A 19,317-nucleotide genomic window follows, 5' to 3' on the forward strand; every position below is an offset into this window, starting at 1 on the left:
ATAAGAATGTTCCAAGGTGCACATATAAATATTTTGGGTCCAGCCTTGCAGCCTTTGCTCAGATTAACTAACTCAAACTTCAATAGTGATTTTTGCTTAAGTAGGGACTTCAGAACTTGATGTTTTATAAACAGTCATATCTTTTCAAAAGTTACATTAACATTTGTATGTTGGCATGTTCTATGCAAGTGGAGCATCTTTATCAAACCATAGGAGCTCAGATTTCCTCAAACAATGAGAAAGCATTTGTCTGTCTGCGTTCTAATTAAGTTAGACAATCATAAAGTCAATATTAGAGTTTAGAATTGAACATAGTGCATTGTAAAAGGAGATTATGCTTCCCCAGCAATAGTATCAAGCATAAAATTGATCGATGAGCAGCACATTGGAAGCTTTTTCATCAGTTACTCAGATAAATAATTAAGCCATTTGGCACCGGTAACCCACATTCTGAAGGCTGACAGTCGACATGTTAACACATACACTGGATCCTTCTTCCATGAGCCATCAGCCTGGAGCCTGCTGATGCAGGTGCTTCCTGACCTACGTCAATGGACATGTCATGCATCAGCTTGTTTGTGAGCTGGGCACTGGAGGACTGGCATGTCACAGATGTCTGGTCCACAGCAGGTCTCCATGATGAATCACAAACATGGCATGTTAATTTCTAAATGGGGCATGGCTAGAGATCTCCACACAGCACAGGTCCCTGTGGTCCAAGGATCATGAAGAAGTGGACTCTGCCTCTTTATATCTGCCTCTCCAACCCTAACCCAGCTATGTGGGTGACCTGCCCCTTATGACCATGTTGGAGGTTGACATTCACTTTCCATGCTCCACTTATTGGATCTCATTTTAGTGCTATTTAAACCTTTGCTCGCTCCCCAGTTCTCCTTGCCCCCAACCCCAGAATCAGGCCCACTGCCTTTACCTGTGGCCTCACTTCCTCCCACGAGAATGTCTCGCTGGATTTTCCCATCATCTTCATCTAAAGCAAACCAGCGACCAACTGGGAATTCGTAAACAGATTTATTGCCAATGTCTTCGATGATCACCTAGGAGAAGAGGAGACAGTTTGTGATCAATGTGAAGCTAAAGTGAAGGGCGGCGTTACATGGAGAGGAGATCAAAGAGTGCAGGGGAGATGCAGCATTTGAGTTGCCCATTCTGTCTTACCTGACTTACAAATTCATTTATTGGACAACAAGATGAAACCATCCTCTCCACAATTTTGGCTGACAGAGAGTTGCAGACAGTCAGCACATACGTCACCTTTTAATGCGGCTATTTTGCCTAGTGGACTTTGTCAGAATCTGCCCCCTACTGGAGCTCCCAGCTACCTTCGACAGCAGGACTATCTGGCTGGCCTGCTTTACTCCTCTCTGGACTCAGCTGGCTGCCTTCTCTCTATCCTTAGTCTGGATGGCAGCTAAACTGGTAGCCCCATGACGACACATTTTTCAAAGATTTTTTTCATAGATTTTAAGGCCACAAGGGACCATTCGACCTAATCTGACCTCCTGCATAACACAGGCCAGAGAATTTCACCCAGTGACTCCATTACTGAACTACCAGCTTCCTCCTTTCACAGTTCTGCACCCTCCCTCTGCAATGGGGGCAGTAAACCTAGAGCAGAAACAGCTGCTAGTTAGATCACAAGAACAGCCATACTGTGTCAGACCAAAGGTCCATCCAGCCCAGTATCCTGTCTTCTGACATTGCCCAATGCCAGGTGCTTCAAAGGGAATGAACAGAACAGGTAATCATCAAGTGATCCATCTCCTGTCACTCATTCCCAGGCTCTTGCAAACAGAGGATAGGAACACTTCAGAGCACGGTTTTGCATCTCTGCCCATCCTGGCTAATAGTCACTGATGGACCTATCCTCCATGAGTTAGGGGGGACTTGGCTTCCTGGCCCACTAAATATGTTCTACATTGATAAGCCAAGGAAAGAACTTCCCCTATGTGGCCAGAAAGGCTGTTCTTACCAATTTTGCAGTTTCTTGACCTTCTTCTGAAGCATGTGTTACTACCAGAGGCAGGATACTAGACTAGACAAACCCTTAGTCTGATCAGATATGAAAATTTCTATATCCTTTGTTCCAAAACATTTGTAGATTTCCATAGTTGACTAGGAAATATTTTATACCATTACTACTACCATTACTATAACTGTTTTATACCATTATACCATTACTACTGCAATGTTTTATACCATTAGAGGATAATAGATTTTCTGCTAGACATGAAAAATCTGAATCTCCATTCATGTTGCTGGTGAATGTGTTCAGTAAATAAGATTTGCTCTCCAGGCTAGACTGTTCTTGTTGTATTTCCCTCAGCCTTCAAGGCCAGAGGGAGAGAGTCTGAGAACTATTTATTCCAAAATCCAGACACCAGTGATTCCCAACCTTATCATTCATCTAAAACAGGGGTGGGCAAAATACAGCTCGCGGGCCACACCCTTTTAATCCAGCCTTTGAGTTCCCCTGCTCCAGTGCTCCAGCCGGGGAGTGGGGTCGTGGGCTTGCCTTGCTCCACTCTGCGTGTGCAGCAGCTCCGCACAGCTCCCAGAAGCAGGAGCAGCCAGGGGCTCCACACACTGCCCCCGCCCCAAGCACCAGCTCTGCAGCTCCCATTGGCTGGGAACTATGGCCAATGGGAGCTGAGGGGGTGATGCCTGCATATGGGGCAGCACGCAGAGTGACATGGTCTCACTTCTGCTTGGGAGTGAGAGGGGGGAGGGCCCCACTGTTTCCAGGAGCCGCTTCAGGTAAGTGTCGCCCAGATCCTACACCCCTGAGCCACCCTGCACCCCAACCCCCCGCCTCAGCCCTGATTGCCCTCCAAACCCTTTGATCCCAGCCTGAAGCCCCACCCCAATCCCCTGCCACAGCTGAGAGCCCCCTCCCGCCCTCCGAACCTCTCCAACCCAGCCTGGAGCACCCTTCTGCACCCCAAGCCCCTCAGCCTCAGTCCCACCCCAGAGTCTGCACCCCCATCCGGAGCCCTCATCCCCCCCATGCGCCCCAATCCCCTGCCCCAGCCAGCCCGCCATACAATTTCCAGACCAAGGTGTGGACCTCAGGTCAAAAAGTGTACCCACCCCTGCTCTAAGACTTTGGTTGTAGCTGGTAGTGCCAGCTGCCTCCGGCTCTAATGGCATATAGTTAATCCCAGAATGGAGCTTGTCTCCAGAGTTTGGGTGGTAATGCATGCTGGGAAATCAAGCAGCAGCTGGGCACTGGATCTAAAAGAGACGGCTCCATTAAGGTACATGTGGACTGGGGGTGTCTATAATAGCAGTGCCCAGTAGCAGTCATGATAGGAGTATCAATAGTTTGGAGCCATCTCTTATAAATTAGGACTTTTCTTATGCTTCTCTTCAAGCTCTTTATTCACATTTCATTTTATATTTAGAGCTGACAAGCTCACTCTGAACATAAACAACTAGACAACAACATCCACAACTTAGGAAGTCTGAGAGGAATGACCAGAGATGTTTAATGTGTGTGTCTGGGTCTGACAAAGCTTCCTTTATTAGATCATGGAACACTTTGGGAAAAACAGCACAAGGAGAAAAACAAATTCTGTTATGTTTTACCCTGCACCTTCGAACCTGGGGCGGCTTACATTCCAGCTAGATTTCATGTCAAGCTCACAGCTCAGGAAACTGCTTCGTTTATGCTCACAACTATCTTACTGATTACTGCTGCAAAGGGGAGGGCTAGTTTTTTGGGCTGCCCCTTGTCACCTCCCCAGTGTCTGTGCCACCACTGACCTAAACAAAGTGGCTCTAAAGTCTATGTCATGCAGGGACTATTTATAGTATCCTAATCATGCTCCTTTTCCTGTAGTCTGTTCCCACTGATCAGAGGGATTCCCCAGGGCTCTGTTCTTCATTTTCTCTGTTCCCATTGGGCAGTTTAAATGGCAAACTTTGGTTTAGACCCCAGGAACAATACTAAAGATTGAGATAATACTTGCATTTCTAGTCATGGTACCCAGGCTTCAAAAATACTAGGTCAGATCCTCAACGGGTATAAATCAGGAAGGCAACACCAGCTGAGGTTGTGGTGAATTTATATACTATTTCTTTACTTCTTTTACAGGCAGGAGAGGTAGTGATGCCTATAGTTAAGCTTGCCATTATAAAACCATGTTTTCAGTTGTTTATAACTTTGTCAAAATTTTAACTGTTTGGGCTGAAATTTTCTATGCTGCGTGACTGACAAAGGCTCGTTCTTTTTCTTTTCCTTTGAACTTTCAGCAAAAAAATGGCTCAGCTGCTTCAGAGAATAGGGAAAATACATTATTTTGCCATTTAAAAATATTCTTACCACCGTTTTGATGGGGAATTCTAGTGACGCCATGCTTTGGTGGAAGGGGTCGCAATTTGGCAGGGGTGTATGACCTTTGTGTCAGGAATGCGCCTTTTGCTGTGCCCATGAAAAAACATCCAAATTTGGCCAAGTTATAAGACTTTGCACAATATCAGTTGCCACAGCTCCTGGAGATGAATTGGGGCTGTTTAGTAAAGGAGGCTGTTGTCTGCAGGACCCCTGCCCCAGTTGCTGTAGAAGTTGGAAGGTATGTAGCAAATGAGGCAGACGATTGCAGGATGAGAAAGGGTGGTCTCATGGTTAAGGCGGTTAAATGCTTCTCTGGAGAACTGGACTTTTTCTCTGCCTCTGCCACAGAGTTCCTGTGTGATGCTGAGGAAATCATTTTAACCAACGGCCACTATTGTGTGTTCCTCATTTTCTGGGTGCCCAACTAGAATCTGGTTTGCAGCAGTGCTGAGCACTCAAAGCTGCCTTTGAAATCCATGGAAGCTGTGCTTTGAAGATATAAGTGGTATATTATGCTAAGGACTCTGAAAAATCAGGTCCTAGGCATCTAAAATTGGGTACCCAAAAGTAGTGGACACTTTTGACCTTAATCTCCCTTCTCGATTGCCCAGTGGTAAAATAGGGATAATAGCACTCCCTTGCCTCACTGGGGTGTTGTGAAGATAAATGTATTAACATTTGTGAAGCACTCAGATATTATAGCGATGAACGTCACAGAATAGCCCTGGCGGAAATTAATAATTCTGTATGAGGAGCAGGGTTTGACTAGTGACAATGAGGATAAAACAAAATATTGAACAGCTGGTCATTAACTGAGCACTGTCCATCCTGTGCAATGAAAGAGACAGGGGTCTGGTGGAAAAAATAGCATGTGACCATGTAATTAAGGCCTGTATCATAATGCATACACACGAGGGCAGAATTAAGGTTGCACAGGCAACTTTAATTCTGACTTTTCCTAACTTTTGACTACTTGACTTTGCAACCTTATTGCTCTTTTAACATAGTTTTTATATGTGCAATATATATATATATACACACACACAACACATACATATAACCTACGTACTGCCTTCCATCTGAGAAACTTGCAGCACTTTTACAAACCCTCATCTAAGCTTTCCAATACACCTGTGTGTATGGGAAGTATTATCTCTATTTTAAAGTTGAGAAGAGTGAGATGTGATTGAATGACCCAAATTCTCAAAGAATCAGTGGCAGAGTGAGGAATAGAACCAAAGAGCCTCAACCCCTAGTCCTATGGCTTAGCCTCAAGAGCATCCAACCCTTCACGCACTCCTTCAAGCAAGCACCATCTGACACAAATTTAACAAACACACTCTCCAGTCTTAGCTGAGCTTGAGGTAAACATGATGGACTCAGATCTCCACTCAATACAGTAGGAAGGACTCCAGTTGGAGTCGTCTTTATGCTAGAACTGCAAGTGCATGCTTCAGTTCTTTGCTTTGATGTTCCTGGGTAAACAGACCTTTTCAGCTATAGTAACAAGGAAGTTACTGAATTCTGTTGGCTTTGGATCTGGACCGATTTAAACAATTTTCAGCAGGGTCCAAAAGAAACTCTCCTGGGTTGATTCATCCAGCTCCCCGTAAATGTGCAAAACTGAATTCAGAATTCATTACCCCTAAATCATCTCTCACAAAGAGGAGCGTGGTCTAGCCTGTCTTTGAGTGTTTCCAGTGAAAATAATTCCCAAATCTCCTTTAAGAGCTTGGTCCAGTGGCGGCATGGTCGCTGCACTGGTATTGAACCTACATTTTACCTCTTCCCTACAATGAGGAGCTTCCCATTCTGTCCTTGCTGAGTAGGAAAAATAATTGATTCCTGACCCCTTTACAAGATCTGTTCACACATCTGCAGGCAGTTAACCCTGTCTCTCTTTGGTCTGTTTGTCTCCAAAGAGAACTTGCTGAATTCACTTAACTTTTTACTCACAGCTCTTATTTTCCAGATCTTTAATCATCTTTCTCGATCTCCTCTGAACTTTCACATGCTTTAGACCTAAGCACTGCTAAGTAGGGCAGAATAATTATCTGACTTGTTTTACACATGATATTACTAGTAATACAACCCGATATAGTACAGTAATTGCCTTTTTGCCAATGGTTCAAGCACTGATTCCTTCAGCACTCTAGGCTGCATTCATCAGGCCCTGCTGATGACAATATATTCAAGTTATCTAAATACTCTTTAACCTTTTATTGTCTAATAGGAGAATACCAGGAGTTTGAACTCTGAGTGAGTTATATTAGTGTTTATCTTCTGTTCTAAAACACTCTGCAGTGCCATTCTAAGAAATGACTTGATCAAACTGGGATCACTATTGTCTCATTTCACCTTCTATCCTTTAACTTTCTTCTCCAAGGGCTCAATCCTACAAAGCCCTAGCACCCCCAAGATGGAGAAACTTGGCACTCTGCTGGACCACCCCTAGAGCCAGCAACAAATGGATGAAAGGGCTGCCTAGCTTCTGCATCTTGAATTAGAATGAGCCTTGTGATTTGAGACTCTTAACTCTGTCAAGTTGACAGGACACAAAAACATTGCTGGCACGTAACAAATAAAATGATATTAATAACTAGTGCAAGCCAGCTTTGAAAAGCAGTCTTTTTGCAATCCTTGCAGTGGGGAGAGACAGCTAGCTGGAGTGAACCATACAACAAGATCCCAAGATAAAGGCAAAGTCAGACAGACAGCAAAATTAGTCTTAAGGTCAAGGCACTGAATTGACACATAGGAGATCTATGCTCTAGTCCCAGTTCTCCCAGACGCTTCCTGTGTGACCTTGGGCAAATTGCTTAATCTGCAAATTTGGGAATAATACTTCCTCTTCCCCACTCTTTGGCTGTCTAGTCTACTTAGATTGTTAGCGCTTCAGGGGAGGGGCTGTCTCTGGGTATGCACAGCTGGGGGACTCTGGGCATGATCACAATGCAAACGACAACAGATAAGGGTATGCTGGTGAAGCTTTGAAAGAAGACACAGCTATTTTATTAAAAAATGTTTCCTCTATATTTCTTTGTGTTTTATGTCTGTCCATGTTTCCAAAATGGTGCATATTATTGTAAGATGTGGGAATGATTCATATCACCCAGATATCAAGGTAATTATTTTGTAAGTTGTTAAACAAGCATTTAAGTAACCTGTGCTGTTATCACTGGATCATGTTTGGGTAGATGAACTACTTAGTCAGTGCATAATTGAACTAAACATACAAAAAGTTTCAAGGGTGAATGGTGTAAGTTATAAAATTTGGTTTAGGACAAATTACTATGATATTCATTACCACATAATTTTGGTGCTAATCAGGACCTTTCTTTACATATAATAATCTCCAGATTATAACCGTGGTTTTGCATCTCATCTGAACAATGACACCATCTAGTACAGAGCTAACATCATTTTTGGGAGCTGGTTCAGTAATAACTCAGCAGGAAATGTGCCATCTGTTGAATCACAACACCGTGTCCTGCAGCACCTACAAGGGGTGTTCCTTGAAGATCTCCTACACAAGGATTATAGCTATGCCTGGAATTACTGAAAATAAATCAGGGTGGATCTGCAGGCAAAACATGGATCATTCCACATGGTTTTCTGAGATGGGAATCTACAATTCCCACTGACTGCAGCTCACCTTTTAGAATGGTACATATGTTGTGCTCTGTAGTCGTTGGACCCACTTGTGATAAAAGCGCTCTGAAATAGCATGGGCGATTTTGGTTAATCTGCCCAGATGTGGTATACTTACTGCATGGGTAAGTTTTCTGTATTGTAAGAGGTCCAGCAATTTGACTCATTTGCTGGGCCCCTAATTACAAATGCTCCAAATGACAGATTTGCCATTAACTTCAGTGAGAGTTTGCGGCTGAAGAGGAAAGAAATCAAACAGGGACTTGCAAGGAGAACTGTTAATGAGAGGCCCTTTGGATGCACAAAGAAGGTGATGAGCTGCAGTCATGCAGAGTAAAAGCAGTGAGCACATAAACGGACACAGAGAAAAGTTAGTAGCCCATTTAAACCCCCCTTCATTTACCATGCAAATGATCGTAGAATCATAAAAACAACGAGGAGTCCGGTGGCGCCAACCATTTTCATACAAACAAGACACACTAAATTGTATACTCTCTATAGAGTGCCCTTGTGCCACTAAATTTATTTTGAGGGATTATATGGGAGCTCAGTGGTGCATGGACCTTGCACTGGCCTGTAAAAGAATAAGTGTTTGCCACAAAGGTGAGTCACATTAACAGGCCTTTCTTTGTCTCTCCTTCACTGAATGAGTGAGGAGAGCAGAGGATGGGGAGGGTTGATGTTAGAAGGTGCAGAGTACTTACACCTCTGCAGTCCAGGGCCCAAACACTGACTTAGGTCAAGTCACTGGTGAGTTACAACCTGGTCCCCATTTTTGGCATAGACGCCGACTCCAGGGGTGCTCTGGGGCTGGAGCACCCATAGGAAAAAATAGTGGGTGCTGAGCACCCACTGTCAACCCTGCCAATCAGGTCCTCCCCCACCCCCCCAGCACCTCCTACCCGCCGGCAGGCCCCACTTATCAGCTGCTGCCCCTCCCCCACGGCGCCTCCCACCCACTGGTGATCAGCTGGGGTGGGAGGGAAGAGGCAAGGGCAGGAAGAGGTGGGGCAGGGGTGGGGGCTTGGAGGAAGGGGTGGAATGGGGGCATGGCCTGGGGCAGAGCGGGGGTCAAGCATCCCCCTGGCACTCAGAAAGTCAGTGCCTCTGATTTTTGGTCACTTGCTTGAGCACCTCTATTTAGAATATATGCAGTGTTATAGCTGTGTCAGTCCCAGGATATTAGAGGGACAAGGTGGGTGAGGTGATATCTTTTACTGGACCAACTATTTAGAGCAGGCTCAAAACTAGAGTGTTGCAGGACATGACTGAGTTGACTGGCAGGGCAGGTAAGAGAAGTTTCTGCTATAACACCTGCACTCACCCTTCACATACCATCGTCAACACCAGATTTGCAGTTTTAAAAATCAATGATCTCAGAAGATTTTGGTGTGGTTATTAGCTTTGAATGTTGAGTGCTTGACCCACATCTTTCTGAGTAACAAGAAACTTGAATGACCAAATTACCAGTGAGTATTTGGGTCTGTTGGTATCGAAGCAGTGAGCAGATGAAAAGTTAGACTTTTTGGTCCCAGTGCAGCCCTAACTAACTGTCTCCTATGGAATAACTAACCTTGTCAAGGAACCAGCCAGCAGAGCCACCCTTGTTATTATGGCCTATGGTAATTTTCCGTAACTTTCCCAAATTTGGAGCATCAAGGGTGAACTTGTCCTCTGCTCCCTTTTCAAAGTTGTCCTTGTCGTTGTCCAGTCTCCTCTCCCCTAAGCAAAACAACAGCAAAGGGAAAGGTGAATGAGATGGAAAAAAGTTGGTGAAGGAATCAGTACATATTTATGCATTAAAAAAAATCTGTCTAGCAATGCTACTGTTGTGACTAAATCAACCAGTCCCAAAGCACTGCTTCTATACAGTGCAGACAGTAGAAGACAGGGAACTTTATAATCCAGTGACAAAGCACCATTCCTTCAGAACACAAAAAAGCAGGAGAGTAGCAAGTGGGGTTTGCTGGCTGATCTCCCCAAGCCAGGGCTGGAGGCAGGAGAACAGCAGAGGGAGTTGACTTCTGGCTTTCACGTCGGAGAGCTGGAGCCAAGGACCAGAGAGGTCTGACGGCAGGGGAGCAGTGACTTACCAGTGGACATGCCTGAGCTGGAGCCAGACGGCTGAAGGGCTCCCAGCAGAGCAGCAGGGAGAGTTCCCATTGGGAAGTGTGGGGCTACACCCCACCTGGGCTGAGAGGTGGTGGCCCTTCTGGTAAAAGGACAGGAGGCATGTGATGAAGAGCCCAGGTGTGGCAGAAGATACTGCAGTACGGTATGGAAGGACTCCCAGCAGAGAGGCTGGAGGGATTCCCATGGGGAAGAACTGGGTTTTAAGGACTATAAACAGTGAGTGTGAGAAGTAAACTATAGTTGGGACTCTTACTTGGCATTATTTACTCTATGTTTTGGTAATTAACTGGCCCTAAGGAGGGGTACTACTTAAGCAAGCCTGTGTGAAAGGGAAACTGAGGCAGGCACACCGGTCGTGTAATGACTTGCTGTAGGAGGCTTCTCCAGGCAAGGTCGCCCTACAGCAGTTACTTACATCACTCAGAAGCTTCCAAAAATAGATGAGTGGGCATCTCTTTTATTTTCTCTATTGCAACATTTCAAACAGTTCTGCTCTTAAAAATCTATCCAATCATTTAAAATACTTTTAGGGGTAGATACAAGCTGCAGAATTCCAGATTTACTATGTCTCAAAGCTCAGGGGCATTTGGATCCTGGATTTTGTTCCAGACCACTATAAAGAGAGGAGTTATTTGCAAAATTAGGATCCAGGTTTGGATTTTGAACACCTGTGAACTCAAAGGAGTTTGTTTTTATGGAAAAGTGTTAAAGAATTGAACAGGGATAAAACCAATACTGTACTATATTAATTATTCTAAAAGCCCATAGAATTTAATAGGGAATGAAATCCTTTCAACAGATGTTTATGAACCATTTCACAGAATGCAAGAGAAGTTATATCATTCTCTATTAAATTCTATAGGATAGTTAAACTATAGAAAGGACTTCATTTTTTTACTGAAGTCTTGAAGACTTTTCTGTAAGGGTGGGTTTGGTTTGGGCCCATCTCTAGTTATTATTCTGATCTTACAGATGAAACATAATGTTTACTAAAATCAAGTGCATACTATCATGTTTTGCTACAGCCTCTGTTTCATAAAATAAATGCAGCTTATCAGCTGATTTGAATTAAATGGTGATACAAATGGTGACATGATCACACTTTAAATGGACAGAGATTCAATCATAGTCCACAATTAAAGTTTGAAATAATATGTGTGGACAAAATTCTTCTCTCAGCTTCCCAAAAGGGATTGCCAATATTTTGCTTTCCCTTCATGTATGGGTATCACATTAACATCAGATATTTTAGTGGATTGTTTCCCTGTTGAATTGGTCTATGCCCGAGTGTCTATACCAGGAATTTTTGTGTTAGATGACACAGCGGTAGAAAAGCCTGACCCTTGTTCACATTCCAGCTGTTCTGCTGTTGCACCTGCTGAAAATTATGGGTCTGAAAAATCCTAAACTAGACAGGCCATTTGTTGTCCTTTCACGGAGCCAAATCATTTTGCATTTTCCAGATTGTGCTGTTTGTTGTTCAGATATCAGGCTCGCCTAGGGCAGAGCAGGAAAAAGTATTTTAGGAAATGATTTGCATTTGAATACCTGTGTCTCCATTCTCGCCAAAGATATTAATGAAGACATCAGCATCTGTTCCACTGCCGCTAATGTCTCCGGTAAACACTTTGACCACATACTTGTTAACTGCAAAGACAGAAGGAGAAATGCCCAGCATATTAACAATACAAGCCATGGATCAACATAAAGCATACGGATCCACACCAGACCTGCCACTGTGGTGCAATATGCCTTGGAAGCACTTGGACAAGATGGGATGCTAGGAGCCACTGTTCATAATGGTTAGTACACAGAACGCTATGGTAACTATTGCAACTGACTCAAAGAGTGAAATACTGGTCCCACTGAAGTCAGTGGGAGTTTTGCCATTATGGGGGTCAGGATTTCACCCAACATGTGTACGCAGGCCACCATTCACAGCCTTTCCTGGCTGTTGTAAGACTACCACCATAGGGAGAGCCAGGATGCCAATGCATACAAGAAAATTTCAATAAAGAAGGAAAACCAAAGCTTAGCCAAGGCAATTGAAATATTCCCCCAAAACTTTACCAGAATTAATCCTACACTGATCCCTCTCCTAATAAGAGTGGCAACATCTGTGGAGACTCTGCTGGAGGGTATTGTGCAATCCCCCCTCTTGCATTAGCCCCCCCCATCCCAATTCTGTAGTGAGCTCTCTGTGGGGTTGGAAACTGTGCCACAGAGACATCTGATACTCCGTGCTTCTTCTATCTACAGTACTTATAAACACCCCCACCCCAAATCACTGGACTAGCCAAACACCTCACAATCTTTAATGTATTTATCCTGATAACACCCCTCTGAAGAAGGGAAGTGCTATTATTCCCATTTTACAGATAGGGAACTGAAGCACAGAGAGACTAAATGACTTATCCAAGCTCAGACAGGATGCGTGTGGCACAGGAGGGAATTGAACCCAGGCATCCCACAAGCTAGGCTAGGCTAGTACCCTATGCATTGGATCATCTTCTCTCCCTCTGTGGAAGGCGTGCAAACCATTCAAGGAAGACCTTTTGCCTAGTCAGATCTCAGTGACGTTTGGTGTCCACTTCTCAGGTGCAGATCATTCAGTTCTTGGCCTTTTTATTGGAAGTTTGAACAAATGACACAAGTGGTTCAAACTGTGGTGCTGACACATGGCCATTAAACATGTGTTAGCCTTGTGTTTCTGAAAGATCAATGATCGGTGTAACCCAAACAACTGCTCAAGTTTAGATCTACATCAATTCTGAACACTACACTGCAGCTAACTTTGCAACTTAGCAGACACTCAGCAAGAGCAGGTGATAACAAATATTTTGAAGAAAGATCAGTCAACTGAAGCAGTGCAAAGACTTGGAAAGGTCCCATCCCGCTACCCCATCCAGTTTAAAAATTCTGCTGCTTTCTAGAATATGAAAAAAGCCATAAGCGAGTGAAGGTATCAAGCACCGTACCTTTGACATTGCAATGCTAAAATGCAATGCTATATCATATGTGGCACGAAGGAGCCCGAAAAACAATTACATCAATAAGAAGCACAGATTATATTTCCATTGCCCAGGCTCTTCAAAACTAGGGATGGGATTTTTCAGATGTGATCAAGGTTAGCCTAACCCCGCTCCCATTGATATCAATGGAAAAATGCCCACTGACTTCAATGGGAGGAAATTTAGGACAATGTTTGGCAATTTTAAAAATCCCACCCTAGTTTAGTGGACTGACTGTATTGGAGCAGTACTCCTCTTTCTTTATACCAGGTGGCATGCTCCATGTATATTTAGACCTGAGTGAACAACATGCAGCAAATAATGTATTCAGTGATGGCTCTCTCCACGAACAGCCTATAAATGACTTGTACATTTTTATTATTTGCCAACTATTTCCTGGTCTAGAGACTGTTCCTGGGTAGTTTGCTACAAGTCTTTAGTCTTCCTGTTTTAAGATGTGTTGATGAGTTTTTATTGAACAAGTAGGAAATGCAACTGCAGAACTACAAATTTGGCCAGGGGGGCTGTGGGGCAAATACAGTACCTCTCACAGCTAATTTTTTAAATAGACTAAAAATCAAGTTGACAGTTGAAGAGCCCCTCTCACAAATGCATCAGCACACAATAAAATAATATGAGTTAAAATGCCCTTAATAATCAACAACAAGAAGTAAAGGGCAGAACCTGACTCCCAATAGGGAGGACTCTTGAAGACTTTTGCTAGTACAGCTAATGCAACAACAGGAGACGCAAACCCCAGAGAGTTCTCATTTCTAATAGACAAAGATAGAGTTGGTACAGTTTAAAGCTTTCATCTTGCTGGTGGACTTCTGTGCCCACATGCTACTAACAACACTATTAGGCCTTGAGTCCCCAATCTGGTGAAGGGGGAAACATGCTGTGACCCTAAGAGCATCCCAGTGTCAGAGAGCAAGGGGCTCTGGTACCAGGTAGTGCGTTTCAGCTGGCCTGACCAGTTCATTGTACCCCGATTCAGTGTACATCATAATCTGTATCTAACAGGTGTCGTGTAAGGTATCATTGGAAAAACAAGTAACACAGTGATCATTAATATTCTTTTATGTTGTATGTATGGTAAATGCCCAAAGGACTGTACAAATGTGAAAGAAATATGGGACTAACGTGTTTGAACCAGTAAGTCTAGGGTGCAGGTAAACAGGTTTTTTCCAGACAAAAAGGCTGATGCCTCCATCCAGGTGCAATCACAGACAATTGGTAACCACAGTCAAGCAGCCATTCATTGGCATATTGGAGGCTGCAGGGTCAGATCAACATGCATGGTAGAAAGCACCAGTGGGGAAGAAACCAGCATGGAACCTTCTCCATCAGATTCCATGGCACCTCTCCTCACAGCAGGGGCACTGGACTTTGAGAAGGGCCCATTTCAAAGGTTCACTGGATTATAAAAAAGAGAGGGGCAAAGAGCCCCAAGGGATTTCACTTTCTTACATGTATTTGCTGGTAACCATTTCTGTCTTTCTCCCTTACACTTGGACTCACTTCCAATCCTCTCTTTTTGTTAATAAACTTCATTTACTTTCAATCTAAACTAACCCAGTGCTGTGTTTGAATCAAAGTGATTGTTTAACTCCAGTTAATGCAACGACCTGTTGTTTTTGTCTCTTTAAAGGAGCAACAGACCTTATTACCAAATGTTCCAATAGGGGCTGGACATTTCAGGGCAGACGGTTTTGGGGACATTCAGAATGGGGGGGTATGTTGAGGTCACTTGACTAGTAGTAATCAAGGCTGGTGAAGAGCAGAGTGTGGATGTGTTGCAACAAGCAGGCTTCTGGAGTCAGAGTTGCTAAACCAGGGCTATTTATCACACAGATACTCAGTGCATAGTTGTCTGCTGGCTGGAAGCATCCAGACAGGGAGCTATAGCAGCAAAGCATTTTAAGCCACTGAGGTTTCAGGACAAGCAGTGACAGAACCTCTCACTGGTCCCTGTTGTATCCCGCACAGAGCAATTTACAGGATCAGAATCAGGGAATAAGTGTCCAAACAAGACAGCAGAGAGGACTTCTTCAAGCCACAGCCAGAGCGGACCCATTTTTGAAAACAGCAGCTAGTACCCTGACTTTCTTGGAGCATGACCAGTCAGTGAGAGATATGATTGTACAAGTGCTTGCCAGATAAGATACCTTGAAGATTTCATTGACATCCCTAGGATGCAAATTTGAGGCAATGACTTCATGGATCAACCATCTAGTTGGAAGAGCTGATGGGACCAAGTGTCGTGTTGCACAGGCAGAGGAGGAAGAAAAAAACTTTCAAAACTAAAGTGCTATAGCCCTGATCTTGGAAACACTTGTGCATGTGGTTAACTTTCAGACAACACAAATTCTGTTTCACAAAAAAAATAAAAGATATTTCAATATTTGTTTTTGTTACACATCAGAATGAAGATTAGACCTTTCAAAATTTTTCACAACAAAATGAGAGAGACAGAGAAAGGGACCTCACCCCACCCCTGAATAGACAATAGCCCCATGGTAGGGCTTTCACCTGGGAAATGAGCGTTGTCTGATCATAATAAAAATGTACACTCTGCATACTAGATATCTGCAGAGATATATATGAAATTGTTTTTATATTATTCATTTGGTACACTTAGTTTCCTCCTGTGCCCACTAATACAGGACATATCTGTCAAACCAGTGCTGTAATTACAGTACATGCATACATGTAATTTGTAAAAAAAAAAAAAAAACACGCACATATTTCTTTGTTGATCTTGGAGGTTATCGTCACATGGACCAGCATATTTGATTCCTGTAATTGTACAGTTTTAAATATGGGAATTTGCCCATACTGTGGCAGGGAGCCTGCCAACCCCAGATTCCTGGCTGAAGCCAGGGCTCTGGGAGCTGGTAGGGTCCCTGCTCTGTGGCAGCAGCCTTGGCTAAAGCCAGGTCTTTTCAGGCTGCTAAGATCCCCACTCCATGGCAGGACACCTGCCAGACTCTAGAGCCCCAGCAGGAGAAGAGAGCCTAGCAGCCCTGGGGGCCCATCACAAGTCAGGCTGGCTACCTGCTGCAGAGCTGCTAAGGAAATTGACATTCTTGTCAGTTTCATGGCTGCTATTCAGTGAATAGCTGACAAACGTCAATTTCACATTGTGTTTAAGGAACATCATATTTCAGCTTTTCCGAAATTAGAGCTTTCAGCTATTTCCTGATGTCCCTACATCTTCACGGTAACTACTGCACAACCTATGTAACCTGCAAGGGTATATCCTATGTGTGTATAATGTCTACCGTCCTTTTCTTTTTCTATGCAATCACGTATGCTGTGCACTTACAGGCATTCCAGCTTCCACTGACACAACTCATCTAGGAAAGCGGCACTCATAAAGCAGTCCCCAGGAAGGATTCTTAGAGATGTTACATAGATGCTATCTCTGGAAAGTAAGGGGGTGGCACTAACTGACATGGCCTGGGTGTACTGAAGAAGTGGGAGGTGTGGTAGTCAAGTGCTTTATTGCATTGTATGCTCCTAACAAATTTGGGTGCAGCTGTCAACAGCCAAGTGAACTGACTGGTAATTCCACCTGGCGTTAGATTGAGTTTTCTAGCATTTAAGGGCTTTTGTTTTGTTGTGAAGTGGGAGAGTCGTGTGATTGTTGGCACCAGCCCGGGATTCAGCTCAATTCCCAGCTGTTCCACAGACATCCCATAAACCCTGGGCAAGTAATCTGTCTCTCTCTCTTTGGGTATCAGTTCTACATGTGTAAATCCCCCTTTCCCCCCCTCTTGTCTAGTTAAATTGTACCCTTTGGAGCAGAAACTGTCCCTTACTACGGAATATGTCCAGCACTAAATGTAATGGAGCCTTGATCTTGGCTGGGGCTTTTCAGCCCCCCCTGTAATACAAATAAATAATGCATTTCACAGATTCCATTTAGTCACTCCATAGCATCCCTACTAAATTACTCTTACTTCCGTAGCTGTGGACAACTTATGGATACATCCCAGTCCATTCAGAAATTTGAAAACCACTTCCTTATTTTCCATTCAGCTTAAACTCAGTCTCTCCTTCAGCTTGCAAATTGACATTGACCAGATGCCGTTTCTGCCATGCCACACTATTCCACTAACCGTGCAGTTCATTTAGCTGTCAGTCAGTCATTGGATATATGAAGTCTGTCTCCTGAAATTCCGTAAGAAAGAATCTCATCAGTACTTTAAAAAAAAAAAAGAAAGAAAGTGCTGGGGGAGGGGGAGGAGAGGGCTAATAGTTTAGCTAATCTTATTTCAGACACTAGATGGCACCGTCAAACACGAGCTACCGAACTCATCTATTGCAATAAGCAAGGAGGATTATGCTTCATTACTTAAAGCTATCATCTCCCACTGTGCTCAGTGAAGCTCTCTATTATATATTTCTGACTAGCTTCCTTGTGCATGACCTGCAATGTGGCAGGTTACCAGCAGGGTGTCAAACAATCAAGCAATGGCACAGCCATCTGATATATAGCACACTGGGTAAAAGCCAGAGACCTAACTCTGGGCAGCGTTGTGATTACCTAGCTAGATGAGTTTTAGTAATTTTAATTCCATTTTACAAACACAGCCATGGGAATAGTCTGTTAAAATGTATCCCCACATTGACGAACACTGTGACTGTTACTCCACCGCGTGTTTGGGATCCATAAAGACGCGATGGAGCATGCAGAAACGAGCCAGCCCTATTGCCTGTGATTTCTGACACTCCAGCTTTATTGCAGCCCTAGAAATTGACTCATAACTAATCTGAAAAGCAGAATAATTCACCCTAGCAGAAGAAGGAAGCATGGTACTGTGGGCAAGGCACTGGCCTGTGACTCAGGTGATGGATGTTCAATTCCTAGCTTTGCTATAGATTCTTTATGTGACCTTCAAAAATTCACTTTCTCTCTCTGGTCACAAAGGGACGTAGGCAATTCGGCACTGAGCATTGCAACAGCTTTTAAGTGCTGAGAAAAATCACAGGAATACACCACGATTCACAAAGCCTGAGTTAGGCACCTAGGCGCCCTATACAATGAATGGAGACAGAGAGGTGCCTTAGAATGCCATCCACAAAAGCCAGCACATGCTAAGCAGGAAACTGCCTAAGCTAGCTAATGGGAGATGCCAATGAGAGAGGTATGTGCTAAGCGCCGACCCGCTCTCAGAGATAGGTGCCTAAGTCCGGGCTTCAGGGAGGTGCCTCTTTCTGCTAGCAAGCTCTTTCTGCGAGCTGGGGGAAGATAGGCATTTGTCCACCTAATGTGTGTGTGGGCCCTGATCCAATAGGCACAGATGCCAACTCCATGGGTGGTCTGGGGCTGGAGCACCCATGGAAAAAAATTTTGGGTGCTCAGCACCCACCAGCCACAGCTGTTCTGCGGGGCCCTGCCTATCAGCTGTTCAGCAGCCTGCCCCCAATCAGCTGTTCGGCAGCTGGGAGAGGGGTTTGGCGGAGGGCAGAGAGCAGCCAGCGGTGTGCAGGCGGGGGCCTCAGGGAGGGGGCGGAATGGGAGCAGGAAGAGGTGGAACAAGAGTGGCACCATGGGGGAGGGGACGGAGTGGGGGCGGGAAGAGGCGGAGCAAGAGCGAGGCATCGGAGGGAGAGGTGAAGTAGTGGCGGGGCTGAGCAGGGGTGGAGTGCCCCCGGGAAAAAATGAAAATCAGCGCCTACGGCAGCAGGCATGCTCAGTGACTGCCTAGATCTACACAAAACAGCCGGAGGAGATGGGGGATGAGGAAGGCGAGGACGAGGAGGACTTCCCTTTTCACCCTTAGCGCAGTGGTTAGGGCACTCAACTGTGATGTTTGCTTCCCCCATTCTCCTCTTCACATATATATTAAACCCATATATTGGCCAGATTTGACTAGGGGAGGATGGTACTGCTCTGGGGTCCTAGGCTGGGAGGATGGTGGTTAGAGAGTCTGCATGTAACTGCAGTCGGGTGTATCCCCACCATGTGAATGCTGGTGAGAGTGCAGGCTGGAGGGCTTTGCAGCTTGTCACAGCAGCACAGTGTGAGAGGGAGCCCAGGCTGGTGGGTATGAGGGCTCAGTGGTACCCCAGTTCCAGGTGGCACCCTGGGGGAACCTGTCACACCAACCTTTCCCTGGTTCATGATTCGCTCTGGGACTTAGGCAGGAGATAGGTGTC

General features: G+C 44.6%; 1 protein-coding gene across 1 annotated transcript in view; it reads right to left on the bottom strand.

Moving 5' to 3' along the window:
• The window catches only part of LOXHD1 (lipoxygenase homology PLAT domains 1), a 303,450-nt gene that overhangs the window by 162,539 nt on the left and 121,594 nt on the right, over window positions 1-19,317 (bottom strand). The window contains exons 10-12 of the mRNA XM_043547366.1: window positions 11,687-11,785; window positions 9,579-9,727; window positions 932-1,055 (exon numbers count right to left, since the gene is read on the bottom strand). Coding sequence (XP_043403301.1) covers window positions 932-1,055; window positions 9,579-9,727; window positions 11,687-11,785 — 372 coding nt within the window. The remainder of the gene's footprint in view (window positions 1-931; window positions 1,056-9,578; window positions 9,728-11,686; window positions 11,786-19,317) is intronic.

The sequence above is a fragment of the Chelonia mydas genome, chromosome 5 (genome assembly GCF_015237465.2).
Source record: "Chelonia mydas isolate rCheMyd1 chromosome 5, rCheMyd1.pri.v2, whole genome shotgun sequence".
Classification (NCBI taxonomy): Eukaryota; Metazoa; Chordata; order Testudines; family Cheloniidae; genus Chelonia; species Chelonia mydas.